The sequence below is a fragment of the Typopeltis vanoorti genome, chromosome 18 (assembly GCF_054136105.1).
Source record: "Typopeltis vanoorti isolate ZY-2024b chromosome 18, IOZ_Tvanoo_1.0, whole genome shotgun sequence".
Lineage (NCBI taxonomy): Eukaryota > Metazoa > Arthropoda > Arachnida > Uropygi > Thelyphonidae > Typopeltis > Typopeltis vanoorti.
In genome coordinates, this window is record NC_143566.1 from 40,263,604 (window position 1) to 40,285,622 (window position 22,019).

Here is a 22,019-nt window from a genome sequence, read left to right on the forward strand (position 1 = left end):
AAATAATTAATATTTAAGATAATTAGTTTTTTAATGATTACATAAAATGAAAGTCTCCCAGATCTTCGAGAGAGAGAGGCAATCATTTCGATTTAAATTCGATCGGTGTAAAAAAGCTTCACAACTTTCTTTAAAGAGGCGTTCATATTTGAACCTGCATCTATGAAGGAGAATAGCTTTATCCCACTGGATATTATGGGTAGTGGTAATACTGTGTTGTGCTAGACCAGACTTCTGAGGTTTGTTGTAATCAATGTAATATTGATGTTCTTTAATTCTTTTTTCCACAGAACGGCCAGTTTGTCCAAAATAAGAAACATCGCATTCACACGGAATTTGGTAAATGCCAGCAAAAGACAGAGATGACAGTTTATCTTTTGTAGAAGGCAATAAGGAAGAAATTTTGTTGATAGGAATATAAGTGGGAATCGATTGGTACTTTTTTAAAATTCTATTTATAGGTTCTGAGATTCCTGGAATGTAGGGGATTGGAACTCTGCGAACTGTTGAAGAAACCTTAGGTATTGGAACATAAGATTCAATTATCTGTTGGATTTGATTAAGGTGGTAATTATTAGATTCCATTAACTTTTTAATGATGGAAAGTTCTCGTTGTAAGATTTCTGGAGAAGAGCAACGGGTACATAAAGTTTTGGTTATTACTAACATGGTGTTAGTAATAACCAGTCCATGTCCTGAGCAGAAATCCAACAGGTTGCCATTATTATTGGCTTTGCTCTTTTCTCCAAATTTTCCCAAAATATTTTTGTATGTCTGACAATCATTTCCTACTCTACTATTTAGATCCCTAACAAGGATTTAGATCCCTTTTTCATTGTGTCAGTTGTTTTTTCTAAAGCTTCAAAAAATTCCTCCACTTCTACCCTAGTAGAACCTTCTGTGCGACCATAGGCACAAATAAGTCTCATTCTCCAATTCCCCATTCTGATATTTGCCCACATCTCTCTATTTGAGACTGCCTGCCATTCAAGAAGTTGAAAGTTTATTTTTCACTTGGTTAGACTATAATAAATTCAGTTTAATCCTTTATCCAAGTGTGAGCAAACAAAGTTTGCGTCTGAAAGTATCTTCAGGACTGGGGTAAGGTGATACAACACCGGGCAACTCGTTGCAAAGGTGGAGCAAGCTAACATCACTCCTATCTCAGTATCTCCCATAATGCAAAACACATCTCCTTGCAGATATGTATAATGTTATGCATTAAGGGAAGGGCCACTACCCAGACTAGTTTGTTTACCCGTGTGTTGTACCACCTTACCCCAGTCCTGAAAATACTGTCAGGCGCAAACTTTGTTTGCTCACACTTGGATAAAGGATTAAACTAAATTTATTATTGCAATTCAAGAAGATTAGCCTCGTATTTTGTGTTGAATACTGTGGCTACTCCTTCTTTTCCTTGATTGTCATTTCCTGAATATAACATTTTGTATTTATTGTTCAGAAAGATCTCACCAGTTTTTGTCTTTTTTTGTTTCACTCACCCCTATTATGTCGATCTGGTACTTATCTAATCCCCTGCTCTTTAGTCAGAGAAAAACAGTGAAAAGTCGGTTACTTGAATAAACTCAAACTCAGCAGCTAGAAGAAGAATAAACTGAATCAGCAGAGCTATGGACAGGACCCATAGCTCTGCTGTATTAGAAGTATTAATGGAAAGGAAATTTAACTTGCAGAAGTACTAGAAATGTACCATATGGATATAATTGGCATTACTAAGACAAAACAAAGCGAGATCTTACTAAATAAATATAGGATGTTATATTTGGGCAATAACGATCAAGGAAAGGAAGGAGTAGAAATAGCATACACCAAACGTGAAGAATTTGATTAGAAAGCAATTTTAAGTCGTTATGTGGACCAACTTCAAAAAGGAAAAATGGACATTGAAACTTATTTGTGCCTATGGACCCATAGGATGTTCTCCTAAAGAAGAAGTGCAGGAATTTTTTTTGAGATATTAGAACAGGCAGCTGGCATAAAGAAAATGGAAAAAGTTGTCCTTGTGGAGATCAAAATAGCAGTTTAGGAAGTGAATCCCACTAGGCATATAGAAACTTTTTGGGAAAATTTCAAGAATAGGGTGAGGCAAATAATAATGTTAAGCATCTGCTCTATTTCTACTCAGAATATAACAGAAAATTTTGAGAGTTGGGCTATAAGTCAGATAGACTAGACTACAAACATGAGAAAGAGAGTGCTAAGAAAATTTACAAGTATTGTTAGCATTCATTTGTGTGACTAAGAGTGGATTGATGCAGTTAAAAGTGCCTTAGAAGACAAATATTAGATGTAACCAGTTGGAGATGCAGTAAATGACAGATTAATTCAGAAAAAAATTGTTAATAGGAAGCTAGTAATGCAAATTTAGTTATGTATTACTTTTATCACAGAGGTGGTTCATATCAGGGTTTCATGATAAATTCTGATGAACAGTGATCATGGAAACACTTGTAGGAATGCAAGCATCAGAAACTGAATGCTTATGTGAAAGTGATTGGAATTAAATGAGAAATTGGGTTATTCATTAACCTATTTTACTTGCTTCTCTGCTTATATTTAGTCCTTTTAGTCTCTACTTATTTTTAGTCCAGATTTGTGATTTGTATCTTTGTAATAGCTATTCAGAGGTGAAGTATGTCTCGACTGTGAAAGAGATCCTAATTTCTTAGGTTCTGTGAGGTGATATTTGTAATATGTGTATGATGAGAAAGATTGGTTATCCTGAGAGAAATGTGTGTGTTAAAAGTAAAACTGGAGGAGTTTCTCTTTTGAAAGAAATAGAGAGGATTTAGTTTTACTCGCACTGAAATTAACATAGTTATAAGAACCCTCACTGGTCTGATTGGCCGAGTGGATTGTGTATCTTCTCTCCAGCCAAGAGGTTGCAGGTTTGAATTCCACCTAGAGCATGAATGTTTGTGGTTGTCTTACTAACTCTTTGTAGAGTTAAATAACCCAATGAGGTGCAGGAGTGACCATAGGATATCAAAATGATGTTGCATGTGAATAATTAACTAATGAGAACCCTCTGTCGAATGGTTTAGATATCAGAAATGATGGTCATAGAACTTGGTATTCTGCAGTTGTGGTGATTTGTGTTGTGCAAGGTTTAGGAATGAGAAATAGGAGTGCAGTGTGTAGTAATCAAAATTTTGGATTGAATCTGGACAACGTTATTGATTTGTAGAAGGAAGATTGTAAGTGAAAGAACAGATCCTTCTGGAATGCCAGCAGTAGCGATTTGAGGATAAAGATCCATCGAGCATCATGGGTAATGTGCATCCAGACAAAGTTAGCAAGCTGGTTGCAGAAGTCGTAATTCAGCATATAAATAGGAGCTTACTAAATAAGCCTTTGTTCTAAACCTGATGAATTACCTTATAGAAACCCAGAGCAACTGCCTGTTCCCTAAATCTTAAAGTATTTTCTGCAGACGGGTGACATGAGCAAGATCCTCCTGTTGATCATCACTAGTGGAATCCATACTGGCAAGTATTGATTAGTTGAAAAGTTTCTATTAGTTTAGGAGACATATAAAAAAAAAAAAAAAAAACGGATAGTAATTTGTTCATAAAGATTGCTTGCTCTCCTCAGGAACATGTTGAATGTGAGCTGATTTCCATTCTGCAGGATATCGAAATAGGTAAAGAATAAAAGATACTGTTAGCACAGGAAGGAAACACCGCTGAAGCATCAGATATTTATCCTGGAGACTCATTTCTAAGGCCACATTTACCATGACTTCATTTCTACAGGCCCCTAGAGGGCACTTGTTAGGACATTTCCTGTGGTTTGTAAGACAAACCACAGAAATCAGATGTACATTATTCCCTCTGTTATTCATTATCTATATGGATCACATTATGAAGGAAAGTGGTATTAAACCTGATTATCAAAATTGGAGATGTTAATCTCAGTTTTTTACTTTATGCAGATATCATACTTTTAAGTAAATCCAGTGCAAGATTCCCCGACTAAATCGAATGACTGTTGTAATAGATTTGGTATGAAGGTCCACAATAACGAGACGAAGACAATGAATATAGGCAGAAGCATCAAAAATATCAACTGCATCGTGAATGGAGAAACTAGAACAAGTAAAACATTTCTGTTAATTATGCACAATTCTTAATGAGTGAAGATGGTAAATTAAATATGGAATAGACAGCAGAATCAACAAAGCTGGTAAGGTAGGAAATGAACTAAATAAATTTATATGGAATAAGAGAGAAATTAGTCAAAACACTAAATTAGCTATATACAAGACAGTGTTCAAAGCAATTTTAACTTATGGATCTGAGAGATTGGTTAGAAATAGAACACTTGACCAAAGAGTAGAGACCACAGATTAGGATATTAGGAAAAAACTTGACATTGTTAACATCCAGGAATGTGTTAGTAGAGCTAATCTTAGGTGATATGATCACTTAAACAGAATGGGAGAGGAAAGATTTGCAAAACAAGTGTTCTCTTCCAGGTTATCAGGAAAAAAGACTAAGATAGAGGTGGATTGATACAGTAAAAATTGCCTTGGAAGATAGAAATATAAGATCTAATAATGTTGGAGTCTTGACAGGTAACAGATTGATTTGGAGGAAAATTGTAGTTGGAAAGTGAGTAATTAAATAAGTTTTTCATGTACTATCATATCCTGTACACACACCTAGAGGGTACATGTCAGGAATTTGATTATGGTGGCATTTTGCAACATTGAACTGGCATCCCCACTTCCGTGCCCATTCACTCAATCTATTCAAATCTTGTAAGGCCACAACATCTGCTCTGCTCTTCATAGTTTTTCCCAACTTTGCATCATCTGCAAACAACTGGATGTCTCCATCTTAATCTTCATCAATATCATTAACATACAGGTTAAACAGCAATGACCCTAAAACAAACTTCTGAGGCACACCACTAGTGACTTTCCTCTTCCAGAATGTTACTCCCCTATACACAGTTTGCTGCTATCTATCAGATAGCCAATCTCCAATCCAATGCACTAATCTAATATCCAACCCCGTCCACTCTAGTTTGACTATCAACTTATCATGCAGTAATGTGTCAAACATTTGCAAAATCTAGATATGCTATTGTGTATCCCTCTCCTATGTCCAATGAAGCCATCGCCTTATTGTAATAAGTGAGTAGATTACTAAAGCATGATCTCCCTTGAGCAAATCCATGCTGTCCATCAAAGATAATACCATTGCTGTCAATCCATTTCTGGATCTTAGTTCTCACCAGCCTCTCCAACACTTTAAGTGCATCTGATACACAGGTATGCCTATAATTTGATGCTTGAGTTCATATATAAAATAAGTGGAAAATGAAGAATCGGAAGACCAAGAAAGAGATGGCCTAAAATCCATGTTAGGAAGAAGAGTTATATCACCTCCCTTCTGAAGTGGCACAATCTTGCCATCCTTCCACTCCTTTGGAACTCGACCCAGTTCGAGACTCATATTGAACAAATATGTCAAGGCAGTTGCCAACTCTCTGGTACATTCCTTGGTGTTATATTATCAAGCCCCACAGCCTTATTAACATCAAGCTTGCTCATTTACAGTTAGTCTCTCCACGTCATCATTAACTGCTCTCAAACTCTCCATGATGTCACATTCACAAGAATGAAAGACTTTTATGAACTGCTCATTAAGCATCTCCTTTATATCCTCTTCAGCAGTTGTCCTTATATCATTTTCTCCAGTCATCATCCTTCCATAATCTTTTTTTTTTCTGACTACATATTGAAAGAACTCCCTAGGATTCTTTTTAGCTTCATTAGCTAACTGTTGCTCATACTTCATTTTCTATCCTTACCAACCAAGTCACCCTTTTTGCCTGTTTATTTATTTATTTTTTTTTGTAATACTCATAGAGTTGATTATTATCACTTCTCTTATGCTGCCCCCATAATTCCTTTTTCATTTCCTCACTGAGGTCCTTACACTGCTGGTGTAAGGACCTCTGTGAGGAAATGACCTTGAAGTGATAACCACTCAGGTAATCACTTCATGGTCATTTTTGCCATCTTGAGGGTGATTTGATTTGACACTTCATTTATAATTACATCCTCTGATGAGATGAACAAATCCAAGACCCTCAGTCCTAGTGTGTCCTCTGTTACATACTACCTGAGGTAGTTGTTCCTCAAAAACTAAAGAAACTCATTTTCTTTACTTCAAGTTCTATCTCATCATCCCAGTCTATATTGCCATAATGATTACCCTTTTCTTATTTGCTAGGCTAATTTGATTATACATTTCATGGTCACTACCATCCACATTACCAGGTCTATAACAACATCCAACTAAGTATTTCATTCTTTTCGTCTCTATTTAACACCATAATATCTCAAAACTACTGGTACTATTTCCCTCTTGCATCTCTACCTTCTATGGGCATAACTCCATCTATCATCAATAGCACTCCTCCTTCCTTTTTACCCTTTCTATCTTCATGAAACACATCATACCCCTTCCATTCCATCTCTATTCCTTTCAGGCTATCATCATCATCTAACTATGTCTCACTTATTCCAACAATTCTTGGGTGAACAGACTCAATTAATGCAACCATTTCATTTGCCTTGTTTCTTACACTTCTAGCATTTTTGTACAAACATAGCAAGTTCCACTGATACCACTTATTATATTTCACTTCTCCATTCTTAATTCTTAACTTGAGCTATTTTTTCTCCTTATTCATCTTAGAACCTTCTTCAAATCCAACTCTTTGACCTTGATCCCAGGTCATCCCCTTCCCTTTTTGTGTACATCAAGGATGTGAACATAAACCTTTCTTATGCTGTGTTCCCCTGTTCACCCTGAGCCACCCTGTTTCTGTGTTTGTCTTGCACACTTGTTCTCTCATTCTCTATACTCATGTTACTCACTTCTTCATTCATAAAGTGAATGAAGAATTGAGTAGCATGCACTCTCTGCACTCATTTCTAAGTTCCAGCAGTGGTCTTTCCAAGTGACTCACACCAAAACCATTCAAATGCAGTCCCTCACTCTTATACAGTTCAGTTCATCGTTCAAACTCATTCCACACATTAACAAATTGCCCTCCTTTCTTCTCACACATTTCTGATAACATATCATTCACAATCTTTGCTCTCCACATTATTTCATCGCTGTTATATTATACCTGGGTAACACACTGACTACTTTTTCTATCACACTACTATCTTTTATCCATCTCAACAACCTCCTGTTATCCAGTCAAATCATTTGTCCCTATTACCACTACCAACTCTTTTGCTTACTTCTTTCATGCTGATATTATTGTTTTTATCGTTTTCACTCTTCCATACATATCTTGAATTCTTTTCTCTTAACTTCACTCTGCATCCATTTCACCTCTTGCCTCATCTTAACCAACTCAACTTTCAAATCTTACTTCACATTTTCGCTTTCATTCACACTCAAGTTTGTTGCCAGCCATACACACTTGTTTGCAATTAACTCCACTCGTCACCTTACCTTTAATTGCACTGTGTTTTTCAATTTTCGTTACATTCATATCGCTTTCGTCTTTCTTACCATTACTTATGTTTATCAGAACGCTTGTTTGCTTTTTTCCAAACTTTTTACCATTTTTTTTTCGTTGCTTTTTTACCCCATCCCTCTTCTCTATCAGTCAAGCACTCATCCTCCTTGTGTCATTCTTGCTACTATTACTTTCGGTTACCACTCAAGTCCTCATTCAGCTCACACTTTGCACACATCCTCCTTCCATCTGCCTTAAATATCCATAATTTATGTATATAATTGAATGAATACATGTAGCACATCTCACATTTTGCAAAACGACTGAAATTAAAATTAAATTCCTGCAAAGACAAAGCTGCTGCCATCTTTCCTTCTCTGGTTACTGTATTAAGCTCTAAGTATAACGATTCCATAAACAAACTTCAACAAGCCCACACACTTAAACACTGTAAGCGAATAACTTATTCATGGCCAAAACTCTGTTTTTCATATTTTAAGATTGCATAATATAAATTAAAATAAAAACGTCAGAGTGCTTTTAGCAAATGCAACAGGGCTTTTTATGGATTCATGCAAGCTAAGTGAATTATTTCCAAATACTGAAGCAAAACCATATATTTGGCACATCCTAATTAACACATTCCTGAATGCTGATAATGTGAAGTTCCTAACATCCTGATTTTTAATATGACTCTGCAACTGATGCTGTCTGTTCATTCTCCTAATCTTTCACAGAACTCTTATATTCGTGATCTCCAGTTTTTGATCATGTGTTTCATTTCTAACCCAGCTCTCAGATCCATAAGTTAAAACTGGTTTGAATACTGTCTTCTATACAATTAGTTTTTAGACTAATTTTTCTTATTCTCTATATAATTATTCATTTGACCTACCATATCAGCTTTCCTAATTCTGTTTTCTATCTCCATATTTAATTTGCCACCTTAAGTAAACATTGTACCTAAATAGTTGAAATGTTTTACTTGTTCTACAGATTTTATACAGGATGCAGTGGATGTTTTCAATGTTCCTGTTTTTTTATTCTTTATTATCATACCAAATTTATTACAGCATTTATTCAGTTTAGTTAAGGAATCCTGCAGACATGTACTATATTTATTTTAAAGTGTAACATCATCTGCATTAAATAAAAAGCCATGATTGCATCTTCAATTCTGATATCTAGTCTAGTGCCACTTTCCTTCATGATGTCGATCCATAAAAATGATTAACAGTGGAGATAATGTGTACACCTGAAAATCAGACCATTTTCCTATACCACCTTCAATTCTAACTGCTGATTTAAAGTTCAAATATTGATTTTATTGTTTGCTGTATTGTCACATTTACACCATATATAATTGAAGTTTTTGAATAGCTTTTCTCATGTTTCTCAAATGTTTGTCTTAAAGTGAAAATCTGATACTAATAAGTCCATTGACTCACACCTAACTTGTTCCTCTCAAGTATACTGCATAAATCTTATCAAGAACGCTCATTAAGGAAATTCCTCTGTAATTCTCATATCCAGTTTTGTTTCCTTTTTTCGCAGCTTCAGTTATGAGAGCTCTGCTTCAATCATCTGGAATTTGGCTCTCTCAACAGTTCTTTTGAATTATGCACTGCAGTAATTGTAAAACATTTCAATGTTTTTTTCAGCATTTTTGTTTGAACATCATCTCCTCTAGCTGCCTTTTCACATTTGTAGTTTTGATAGCTTTTTCATGTGACTGTTGTTACATCACTTTTATTAAATTTAGCAATCTTTTAAAGTAATTATTCGAGACATGTGGAATAACTTCGAATAACATGTAGAATAAAAATTAGAACTCCATGTCGCCTTTATAATTCATTTTATCCTACTCTTTCCTCCTCCATTTCTAAACTTTTTCAGTAGCCTCCAGAATATTTTGCCACCTTCATGCTTTTTCTCCACATAGCCTTTAAAGGAATGCAGAGAACCGACCAGGGCTTCTGACCTAATTTCCAATCCTCACCTTCTCGTGGTGCACCCTGTTGGGTATCTACTTGGATACTGAACAAACGAGGATGGGCTGGCAATTTGGGATTTAGCCGACCAAATTGTATTCTTATTGGTTAAACCAAAATAAAAAAAATGATGGTACAACATGACAAAATTTCATGCTGGCTGGGGTGTCGCCCATTTAAACAAGGCCCCTGTTGTTTTCACCAGGGAACCAGGTGCAAACAGCAAAAAGTCAGCTACTGAAACAAATCTGAGAACACACCCCAACTCAACATCACCAGAGTTAAAGATCGGTACTATCAACATAAAAAGCCTGAATAGCAAAGAAATGGAGCTAGCTGGGGAATTAGATAAGTACCAGATCGACATAATAGGGGTGACTGAAACAAAAAAGACAAAAACTGGTGAGTTCTTTCTGAGCAATAAATTCAAAATGTTATATTCAGGCAATGACAATCAAGGAAAAGGAGTAGCCATAGTATTCAACACAAAATACAAGGCTAATCTTCTTGAATGGCAGTCAGTCTCAAGTAGAGTGATGTGGGCAAATATGAGAATGGGGAATTGGACAATGAGACTTATTTGTGCCTATGGTCCCACAGAATGTTCTACTGAGGTAGAAGTGAAGGAATTTTTTGAGGCTTTAGAAAAAGCAACTGACACAATGAAAAAGGAAAAGTTGGTCCTTTTTGAGGATCTGAATAGCACAGTAGGAAAATGATTGTCAGATATACAAAAATGTTTTGGGAAAATTTGGAGAAAAGATCAAAGCTAATAATAATGGCAAATATCTGTTGAATTTCTGCTCAGGACATGATTATTAGTAACACCATGTTCCAACATAAAAATGTGCACAAATTCACACGGAGAGAAGAGGCAAGGAAAATTGTTGATAGTGATGTTTTCTCCCTGGTGCAGGACACCAGAGTGTATAGAGGATTTGAAATTGTAAGTGATCACTATTCAGTCTTGAGCAGAATAAAATCGAATTTCATATTGAAAAGAATAATATGTAAGAAAGTTTTAAAGCAAATAAAAGTTGAGCAGCTCTCAGATGTGAACTGTAGACTAAAATACATAAAGATTATTGAAGAAAAAAATGAAAGAGTTTGAGAACAGGAATCACACCTTGGAGATTCAGTGGCATGCCTTGAAGAAAGTCCTGATTGATTCAGCTAGAGAGGCATGTGGTGAAGTTGTCTGCAAGGATAGAAAAATTAGAACTCCATGGTGGATACAGGAAGTTAAAGAGGCAGTGAAGGAAAAGAAGAAAGCATATCAAAAAGTTCCTGGCAAATAAGTCAGCTTTTGCTCTTAGAGAATACAGAGACAAATGTAAGAAAGCGAAACACTGTGTAAAACTAGCTAAATAAAAGTCATGGGATGACTTTGACAAGAACATAGAAAATAAATATCAAGAAGGTGCTGTGATATTCTCGAGGTTGTTGAAGCTTAGGAATGGAGGAAAGAGTGCTGTAAAAGGAGTTAGAAATGGTAAAGGTGACATGAAAACAGGAGAAAAAGATATCCTTGAAGTATGGAGTAATTATTTCGAAAAATTGTTAAATTAAACAAGCAGTGATAAAACACTCGACAGGCATACAGTCAGGAATACATATCCATACTTGAAGTAGAAAAAGCCATCAAAGGCTTGAAATGTGGAAAAGCAGCAGGAGTAGATGATATTCGACCAGAAATGCTGAAGTATGGTGGTATAAAAAGTCTTACAGTGGCTGCACCTGCATAATTCAGAAAGCCTGGACAGAGGGATGAATTCCCGATGATTGGAGTAGAGCTCTCATGGTACCCATATATAAAAAGGGAAATAAAACAATGTGAGAATTACAGAGGTTTCTCTACTTAGTGTTCATAGCAAGATCTATGCAAGTATACTTAAGAAATGATTGAGAAGAATTATGGAAGAAAAGCTGGGTGAAGAACAAGCTGGATTCAGGCCAAATAGAGCCTCTATTTGGCCTGAATCCAGCTTGTTCTTCACCCAGATTTTCTTCCACAATGTCAGGATCAGATCTTTACTTTACGACAAATAGTCGAGAAAGAATGGGAATATAACAAAGATCTCTATTTAAGTTTTGTCGATTTGTAAAAGGCATATGACAAAGTGCCAAGAGAGAAGCTATTCAATATGCTACAGTTATATGGTGTTCAATGGGGCATTATATCAAGCAACACTTAGTCTTTATTTGAGTTGTAAGTCAGCAGTTAGAATTGAAGTACAGGAAGGTGGATTAATGTTAAATCGTGTCAGACAAGGATGTACATTATCCCCTCTGTTATTCATTATCTATATGGATCGCATTATGAAGGAAAGTGGTATTAAACATGATATCAAAATTGGAGATGTTAATGTCAGCTCTTTGCTTTATGCAGATGATGTTATACTTCTAAATAAATCTGCTACAAGTCTGCAAGATTCTCTGACCAAATTGAATAACTGTTGTAATAGATATGGTATGAAGCTCAGCAATAAAAAGACAAAGACAATGAAAATAGGCAGAATCATTGAAAATGTCAACTGTGTTGTGAATGGAGAATCTGTGGAACAAGTAAAACATTTCAGCTACTTAGGCACGATTTTTAGTGAAGATAGTAAATTGGATATAGAAATAGACAATAGAATCAGCAAAGCTGGTATGGCGGGAAGTCAATTGAATAAATTCATATGGAATAAGAGAGAAATTAGTTGGAAAACACTAAATTAGCTGTATACAAGACAGTGTTCAAACCAGTTATAACTTATGGATCTGAGAGCTGGGTCTGAAGTAAAACACTTGACCAAAGACTAGAGACCGCAGATATGACAGTCCTGAGAAAGATTATAGGTGTGAACAAATGGCATCAATGGCAATATCATATTAAAAACGAGGATATTCGGAAAGAACTTGACATTGTCAGCATCCAGGAATGCGTTAGCAGAGCTAATCTGAGGTGGTATGGTCACTTAAACAGAATGGGTGAAGAAAGATTTGCAAAACGAGTGTTCTCTACCAGGTTGGCAGCAAAACGACCCAGAGGAAGACCAAGATATAGGTGGATTGATACAGTACAAAGTGCCTTAGACGATAGAAATATAAGATCTGATAATGTTGGAATCTTGACATGTAACAGACTGATTTGGAGGAAAATTGTAGATAGGAAGTTAGTAATGATGTAATTTTTTTCATGTAGTACTATCATATCCTATACACTCCTTGCGGGTACATGGCAGGAATTTGATGATGATGACTAAAGTCTTTCTATGATGCTTGTTTAGCTATATTGCACAGTGCATCACTTGCTTACATTTTTTCCTGTATTCTGTCAGAGCACAAGATTGACTTATTTGCAGGAACTTCTCAATAAGTTTTCTTCTTTTCCTTAACTGCCACATGAACTTTGAATCTACCAAGAGTTTGCAGAAAACCTCACTGCATGTTTCTCTGGCTGAATCAATTCATGTTTTCTTTGGGGTCTGGTGCTCAGTCTTCAAGGTTTGGTTCTTGTAGAATAGTCTTCAAACCTAATTTTTCTGCAATGATATGTTTGTGTCGAATCTTTAGAGGTACCTGTGGCATAATAATTAATAATGGAACATGTATAGACCACAGTAATAGCTTTAATTAAATAAATAAAGGTACAAATATTTCGTACTGAAAATAACAACCTCGGTGTAGAACAAACAGTTAAATGAATGGAATACAAATTATAGAACAGTCAGTGGATCACCAAATAAATTGTTGCCACATACCAGAAGATTAATTACTAAAATATTATTAAATAATTCTTTAAAGATAATTATTTCATTGATGGTTGCATAAAATAAGAGTCTCCCAAACTTTTGGGGGGGAGAGAGAGTCATTTTGATTTAAATTTGGCCGATGTAAGATGGATTTGCAATTTTCTTTAAAAAGGCATTCATGTTTAAACCTGCATCTGTGGAGAAGACAAGCATTATCCCCTGGGTATTATGATCAGTGTCAATGCTATGTTGTGCTAGACCAGACTTATGAGTTTTCATGTATTCGATATAATATTGATGTTCTTTCATTTTTTTTCCCACAGAACGGCCTCTTTGTCCAGAATAGGATAAATTGTATTCACATGGTACCTTGTAAATACCAGCCAATGATAGAAGTGACAGTTTGTCTTTTCTAGATGGCAACAAGTGAGAAATTTTGTTGATAGGAAAATATGTGGGAACAAGATGATACTTCTTCAAAATTCTGCCTGTAGGTTCTGAGATGCCTGAAATGTAAGAGATTGGAACTCTGCGGTCTGTTGAAGAATCCTGAGGTGTTTTAACATAGGAGTCAATTAACTGTTGGATCTGATTAGGTTTGTAACCATTAGATTCCATTAACTTTTTTATAGTGAAAAGTTCTTGTTGTAAGCTTGATGGAGAGGAGCACACTTTATGTGCTCTGTTAATTAAAGATTTGATAATGCCAATTTTTTGAGAGGTGTGATGAGCAGAATTTTGATGAATGTATCTGCCAGTAAAAGTAGGTTTTCGATAGACACTTGCAGACAAAGTACCATAGGATGTGCTTGTAAGGAGGATGTCCAAGAATGGTAAACTACCAGCCTATTCTTTTTCCATGGTGAACTGAATGCGTGGGTGAAGGCTATTTATCTGTTGTAGAAATGTGGTAAGTTCCTCTTCAGCATGTGGCCAAATAGCAAAAACATCATCGACATAACGAAAAAAGAGGGTTGGGGATGAATGGATGAAAACATTGTGTCTTCCAGATGTTTCAAAAAATAGTTTGCCAAAGGTGGAGACAGAGGGGCTACCCATGGCAGTACCTTAAACTTGTTTGTAGATCTTGTTTTTCCAGCTGAAATAACCTGAATGTGTAACGAATTCAAAAGTCTTTGCAATGTCCAGAGGGTAATCATTATATAGTAAGTTGACACTGTCCACTAATGGAATATTGGTAAAAAGGGAAACAATATCAAAACTGACTATAATAAGTGAGACTCTTTGATTTGAACATCCTTGATTTTTTCGAGAAAATGTGTCAAATTTTTGATGAAAGATCTAGAATGTCCAGTAAGGGCAGTTAATGAATGTGACAAAATTTCAGCAGTTCAATAAGTGGGAGAGTTAATACAATTCACGATGGGTCTTACTGGATAGCCTTCTTTATGGATTTTTTTTGGAGGCAATATAAGCGAGGAGTTCTTCCAAAATAAGTGCGCAGTTTATCCACGAAAGTTTTGATCCCAACTGATAACTTCATCAAGCAACTTATTTAATTGTTTAATTTGCAAATTTGTAGGATTATGATTGATTTCTTGATAGGTGGAGGTATCGTGTTAAAGGCTGGTTAATTTTCTCTCAGTTAGTCTTATCCATGATCACAACAGCTTTTCCTTTATCGGCTTTTGAAATAGATATTTCATTATTTTTTCTTAATGAAGTCAGTCCATGGATTTCAGCACTCGATAAATTACATGGTGGTAACTTGCTTTTAAAAAGAGAAGCTGCAACTTCAAATCGTAGTTTATTATCATCTTCACTAGAAAGTCCTGACAGATTATGTTCGATATTATGCAAAAAATCAAGATATGGAATGCGCTGTATTACAGCAAAATCAAGGCCTTTAGCTAATGCACTAGTTTCAGCGTCAGATAATGGGTGTCCAGAAATATTACCAATCCATTTATTCGTAGGAGTGTTGTCAGAGATAACATTTTTCTTTTGTTTGTGGTATAATGATTCATATTTTTGCATAAGTTTGCAAGAATGTTTTTCATTGGAATGGGCTAAAGATTGTTTAGACACCCGAAGAACTATATCCAGTAATTCGTCATCCAGGACAGCTGAAATTTTTCTTTCAAGATCCAAAATAGAATTAATATTAGATGCTAAATCTTTTTTAGTCGCCCGAAGTTGGTTCCGTATCAAGGAAAAACTTGCACGAATGTAAATTGCGTGAATTTCTTAATTATTAAATGATTGAGTAATTATTTAATAATCTATCTTATTGTTCTAGTGATTATAACAACCTCTCCCACTAATGTCTTTTCAGCTTTTGATTTAATTGAAATTAACATTACACATTTTTCCCAGTGAAGATTGTTGATGAGTTTGTAGAATAGTTTATCCTTTTGCCTTGATTAATGCAACTACTTTTTATAGACAAAGTCTCTTGCACCAGCCACTCCGTTGACTGGAAGAAAATATCTCAAGGATAAGGAAGCTGCTTATGTAACTCCTGTTTCAACTGCCACTCAAAGTGTTATTCATTTACAGTCAATCCTGAAAGGTTATAAAACTTCTCCCAGTGATAATTTGATTGAAATTTTCAAGTAAGAAAATGTATATTTTATTCATTTAAAATATTGTTCAGAGCACTCTTTAATGTAATCCATGATTATGTAGTTTAACCTATATTTACAAAATGATTGCATAGCTTACGTGCAATTTGGTGTTTTATCAAATTTAGATGTTTTTGGAGAATTCCACTTTTTAGAAAAAAAAAAGGTTATGGATTATTTTTCCATTTTGAAAGATCAGTAAGTCACCTGAACTTCATGTATATGTCTGTACTTGTACTTCTTACCCATAAGAAGTATACCAGTGTTTTTACTGTGCTTGTGCTAATCATTGTATAATCTTGACTTACTCCAGACACTAAACTTTGAAATTTTTTGAGCAACTTCAGTCCTCCAATAAATAGGTAGGGTGGTGTTATTTACGTGCAATTTGGTGTTTTATCAAATTTAGATGTTTTTGGAGAATTTCACTTTTTAGAGAAAAAAAAAAGGTTATGGATAATTTTTCCCATTTTGAAAGATTAGTAAGTCACCTGAACTTCATGTGTATGTGTCTGTACTAGTGCAACTAGATGGAATAGGATCATAGCTGAAGAATAAGATAGTGCTGCATGCATTATGGAGGAGTTGGTGTGGAGGGGATTTCCAACTGTGGTCTTTTGGCAATGCATTATCTTTCATGCAGAATGAAATTTTGTACCAGGATGCAGTTCTTGTTTTATCTTTTCTTTTTTTCTGAACTACTGCAAAAATTTATTGTTCAGGATACTTGACAGTAATTAACCTCTCCTTTGGGACAGAATTTGTCATTACTGCTTATTCAACAATTCAAATTTCTCTGTGTGTGTGAAATGGGGGAGATAGGGAATTTGCATCATTTGTTGCAAGTAATAAGAAAAACAGGTTCAGAATTATAACGAATAAGCAGGCTCTTAAATAAACTAATAGAAGTTTTGCATTTTAGACTAATAACTCATCATTAGTACTATGTAGCAGATTATGTTGCGTGGTCTGCCATAACATGATTCATCGTAGGCCTATTTGTCTACTTGACTCCTAAGCACCAATTCCTTTTAATTCTTTTCAGATTCCCACATAATTGGAAACCAACTCACAGTTGAAAGTTGCATGTTTTTTTTTCTCCTTTCAGTAAAAAAACTTGATTAGTTCATTATTCTTCTTGCTTAAAAGTATCCATTTTCTATTATTGAAAACACGTTTATTATTTACCATGAGCTGGCCAAAAGATATTGTCATATGCATATTTCCTGTGTACAGGATTATTATTCCTTACTACACTTTCCCAAAAAATTTACCAGTTGATTCATAAATATGATTATGAAGACAATACCTTTTAATTAATATGTTGCTTCTTTCAATCACATTGTGTTCTTTATTGACAACTTCCAAAGATTGAGGAATGGTGGCAGTATAAGAAGAAAATTGGCAATGAAATGTTTATAAATATTGGAAAAAGCAGTGTTTGGATTCTTTAAAGTTTTATCAATGTCAAAATGTATGCTCTGTCCATAAATGCACACAAATCCTTTTTCACAGCTGGAGTTGTACACCAAAAAAATCTTCATTGTTTATAAGAGGAAATTTCATCTAATTGACTGATCTCATAACTCTATCTGCTCCATAGACAGGTTGGTATACTGGCATTCCCATAGTTCCTCTTCCACCCACTAAGCCTATAATAACACAAACAGCAGCTGTTCAAAATCCATTCACAGTCCAACTGCAGACTTGCCATACCTGTACTTTCATTCTATCTTTTACTGTACTCTAACAGTCTTTAGCATTTTCAAAGGACTTCCAGTTATTAATAAAGAGTGGTAGCAGATTTTCTTTTTTCTTTCTTAAACTTGTCCATTTGGTATAGACTACAGTCTACTGTGGATTAATATGAAATTTTTATAGTAATGACTTATTGCTTTATCGCATTACAGAAATAGACATACTAATGGGATGTTCAGGCTTTATCTAGATATTTGTGATATTTTCCGATAAATGTGCACTTCTTAGGCTCATATTCTCAGCAAAAGAGAGCAATTATCTATTTCTAGTTCTGTCTAGTTTTATATGAGAAATTGACTTACTAATGTTCTTTACCATTCTCATCATCAAATTCCTGACATATTCCCTCAGCAGGTGTACAGGATATTATGATAATACTACGTGAAGAACATATATCATTACTAACTTCCTATCAACAATTTTCCTCCAAACCAATCTGTTATCTTTACCATTCTCATGGTTTAGTAAATTAAAACTGAAATTTTAGAGTTGCAGCTAGCTGAAATTGCCACTTTGGCTGCTTGAGTATGCACATATATATATAATATGCATATGTTGTGATTTTATGTTTTATAACCAGTTATAATTGCAGATTAGATTAAAATCATTAGTAGGCCTTTTGCAATATGAGTCTTTAGTTGGAATTTATAGTTGGAATCCAACAAATTCAATTTTGAATTTGTTGGATTTTTTTTTAAATATCAGTTAAAAAGGACCGTACACTTTCCTTTTTAACTTTCACAGTTTTAGTTTTATTTGAATTTAAATTTAATGGTTTTACTGTAAATTTTCTTATCCAAAGCCAGTTCACTATAGTAGACATATTTATTACAAACTACTGCAAGTCAGATCAAAGTAATTGTCTGTAATTTGTACAGATAACCTTGTTTATATTTTTCTTTTATAATGAATGTTAAATATTAGGCTAATTTACCACCCTTGGGATTAAGAAAAGCTCTTAATTTATGAGTTCATATTTCTCACAGTTCATTTCTTGACTGATACAATTACTTGTGTGTGTGTGTGTGTGTGTGTGTGTGTGTGTGTGTGTGTGTGTGTGTCATGTTATAGCTCCATTTGTAAAGAAGTGTGCTATTTTTTCATGGAAGTTTTTTCACTTGGCTATGCTACCAATTATATATTTGGTTTAATCCTTTATCCAAGTGTAATCAAACAAAGTTTGCGGCTGAAGTATTTTCAGGGCTGGGGCAACTCGTGGCAAAGGTGGTATAAATTCTCATCATTTGCCTTAGTATCCCATAATGCAAAACACATCTCCTTGCAGACATGTATGATTCTACACATTAAGGGAAGGGTCACTACCCAGACTGGTTTTGGCCTTTATTGAGGTCTCATCAGTGAGAGCCAGACCCAGAGGTGGTGATACTAAGATGGAAGTAATGGAGAAGTCATATTTCTATACGAGTTGCCGAAAGGTGTTGCACCTTATCATTAAAATTCTCTGGATTAGAGATAAGTTGCTGGAAGTTTTTTTACTTGGCTATGCTACCAATTATATATTTGGTTTAATCCTTTATCCAAGTGTAAGCAAACAAAGTTTGCGCTTGAAGTATTTTCAGGACGGGCAACTCGTGGTAAAGGTGGTATAACTTCTCATCACTTGCCTTATTATCCCATAATGCAAAGCATATCTCCTTGTGGACATGTAAGATGCTATGCATTAAGAGAAGGGTCACTACCCAGACCAGTTTCGACCTTTATTGTGCTTTGCATTATGGGATACTAAGGCAAGTGATGAGAAGTTATACCACCTTTGCCACAAGTTGCCCAAGTCCTGAAAATACTTCAGGCACAAACTTTGTTTGCTTACACTTGGATAAAGGATTAAACCAAATATATAATTGGTAGCATAGCCAAGTGAAAAAACTTCCATCAACTTATCTCTAATCCAGAGAATTTTAATTATAAGGTGTCACACCTTTTGGCAACTTGTATATGGAAATATGACTTCTCCATTACTTCCATCTTAGTATCACCACCTCTGGGTCTGGCTCCCACTGATGAGACCTCAATAAAGGTCAAAACTGGTCTGGGTAGTGACCCTTCCCTTAATGCATAGCAAGATGTGCTTTGCATTATGGGATACTAACACAAGTGATGATAATTTATACCACCTTTGCCACGAGTTGCCCCAGTCCCGAAATTACTTCAGGTGCAAACTTTGTTTGCTTAAAGGATTAAACCAAATATATAATTGTTATTTTTTTCTGTTGATTAATATCATTAGTTTTTCACCTCATATATTTTGAATAGAATAATAGAATATATTATTTCATCCAGGGGCGGCTCATGCATAGGTACTGCAGAACTGCAGCACCCCCAGTTTTTCTCAATATATAAATATACTTATTAATATATTTACATAAATTTATTTATATTTGCTTGTAATATTTAATTTTATCATCAACAATCCTATACAATTCTCTTATTTTGTATAAAAAATAATAACTCCATCTTGTAGCACTTAGGAGGGCGAAAGACGCTAGCAGCACTGTGTTTACCACAGTGTCATATTGCTATGCTCGCAAGCATATGCATGTCATAGTGAGATAAGAGCTATTAGCCTGATGCGTCACTGTCTGTCGTGCAGTTCCACTGTTGTTTATATGCAGTTTTCACCAGTAGTAGAGTGTTCATAGTGCTTATCGTGTTTACTCCGTCTCTTTAAATATTTGGACTTTACAATTAAAGACATAAAATTTGTTATAGTTTTTATTTTAGAACATTATTGGGGTTATGATAATGAATTTTATTTTTAAGTAATTTTGAATTATACTAAACTATATAATTTTATCGATAATAAACAATATTTTTTCATGAAACAAAACAAGAATATATTTTATTTTTAAGTAATTTTGAATTATACTAAATTGTATAATTTTATCGATAATAAACAATATTGTTTCATGTTTCATTTTTTTTTTAAATTTTACCATAATTTTGATATTTTATCCAAACATGTATACACTGCACTTACAGTGCATATGTATATTTCAAATTGCAGCACCCCCACGATTTCAAGCCACGAGCTGCCACTGATTTCATCCACTGTTCATCTTTTGCTTCATTTTTTAAAACATTTTAAATTCTCTTTCTGCTTATGTTGTATTTCTTGTATTATCTTATTCCAGTCATCTGAATTTTGCTAATTTCCCTACCATCGCTTACATTTATTTCCTTATAAATATTCTTGGCAGCCATGCCTAATCTGTTAATCACAGAATAAAATGAAATCACATGGAATGCTTCCATTGTAGTAGCTGCCACAAATGTGAGTGTCCTTTTTAAATCCTCATTCATTACTCTACAGCTAATTTGTTTATTTATTTTTATAACCTTCCCGTCAGAGGTTATTCAACTTATAGTACATTGATACTATAAGTGAGAAGAAAGTAAAGAGAAAGAAGAAACTTGTTAATGTTGGATTTCAAGCTGGTAAGTTGCAACTACTCTTTAGGAAATGAGAGAAGACAGTTCCAAAAATGCAACAGTAAGAGGAAAATAAACGAGGAGGGAGAAAAAAAATTGTTCTGGGTGTGGAAATTAACTTTGATGGGATATTGAATAGCTACATGTATTTTGAGATTTAGAAGAGGTGAATTATTGATACCAGATCTGAACAGTGTATGAAATATTTGTAGAATGTGCAGGTAGCAGACGCAGCCTCATTGTGAACGAAAGTGAATTGTTGAGAAGGCGGTATATGTAATTTGTCAAGTGAAAGATTAAAGATTAGAGTAATTTCAAGAAGAGAAATCTTGTCTAAGAGGTTTTTTATACTTGAGAAACAAAACAAGATTGAGTCTTCCTAGCATTGAAAGTAACATTTATTATCACCCCATTTATTAATGGTTTGCATATTTGAATTGTATATGTTAATATTCTTGAAGTTTAATTTGTTAGTGCAAGATTTTCCACATAAGAAAAAGGAATGTATCATATATGTTTACCAGAAACTATGTATTAAATGTAGTTAACTGGAGAAAGTGTTTGATGAAGGAAGAGATCAGGTGAAAGAACTGAAGCTACTGGAACACCAGCATTGGTTGCAAAGTTTGAGAATAAAGCCCCATCTGCCATCACACATAATAATGTCCAAATAAAACTAGCAACCTAATCATAGAAGTGAAAAGAGACCAATTGATTCGAACTTATTAAATAGATCTTTGTGCCGATATGATAAAATATTGTAGTTATGTGAACAACCGTTACATTCCTCAAACTTTTCTGTGGTGCCCTTTATGCACAGGTGGGCAACTTGGGGTTGAAGGTCTGTTGTCGATCAGCTGTGGCCGAATCCATATCTGCTACCATCTTTTATTGGTTGAGTTATTGAGTAGCATATGTGTTAATTTTTCTTCATCGTAGAAAGAACTAAAATAAATAAATAAAAACTGCTAATGCCTTTTATT

General features: G+C 34.7%; 1 protein-coding gene across 3 annotated transcripts in view; it reads left to right on the top strand.

The window, feature by feature from the left end:
- Window positions 1–22,019, top strand: part of LOC150096609 (retinoblastoma-like protein 1) — a 488,590-nt gene that overhangs the window by 166,354 nt on the left and 300,217 nt on the right. For all 3 annotated transcript variants that reach the window (XM_090408756.1, XM_090408757.1, XM_090408758.1), the window contains exon 9: window positions 15,650–15,819. In XM_090408756.1, the coding sequence (XP_090264882.1) occupies window positions 15,650–15,819 (170 nt within the window). The remainder of the gene's footprint in view (window positions 1–15,649; window positions 15,820–22,019) is intronic.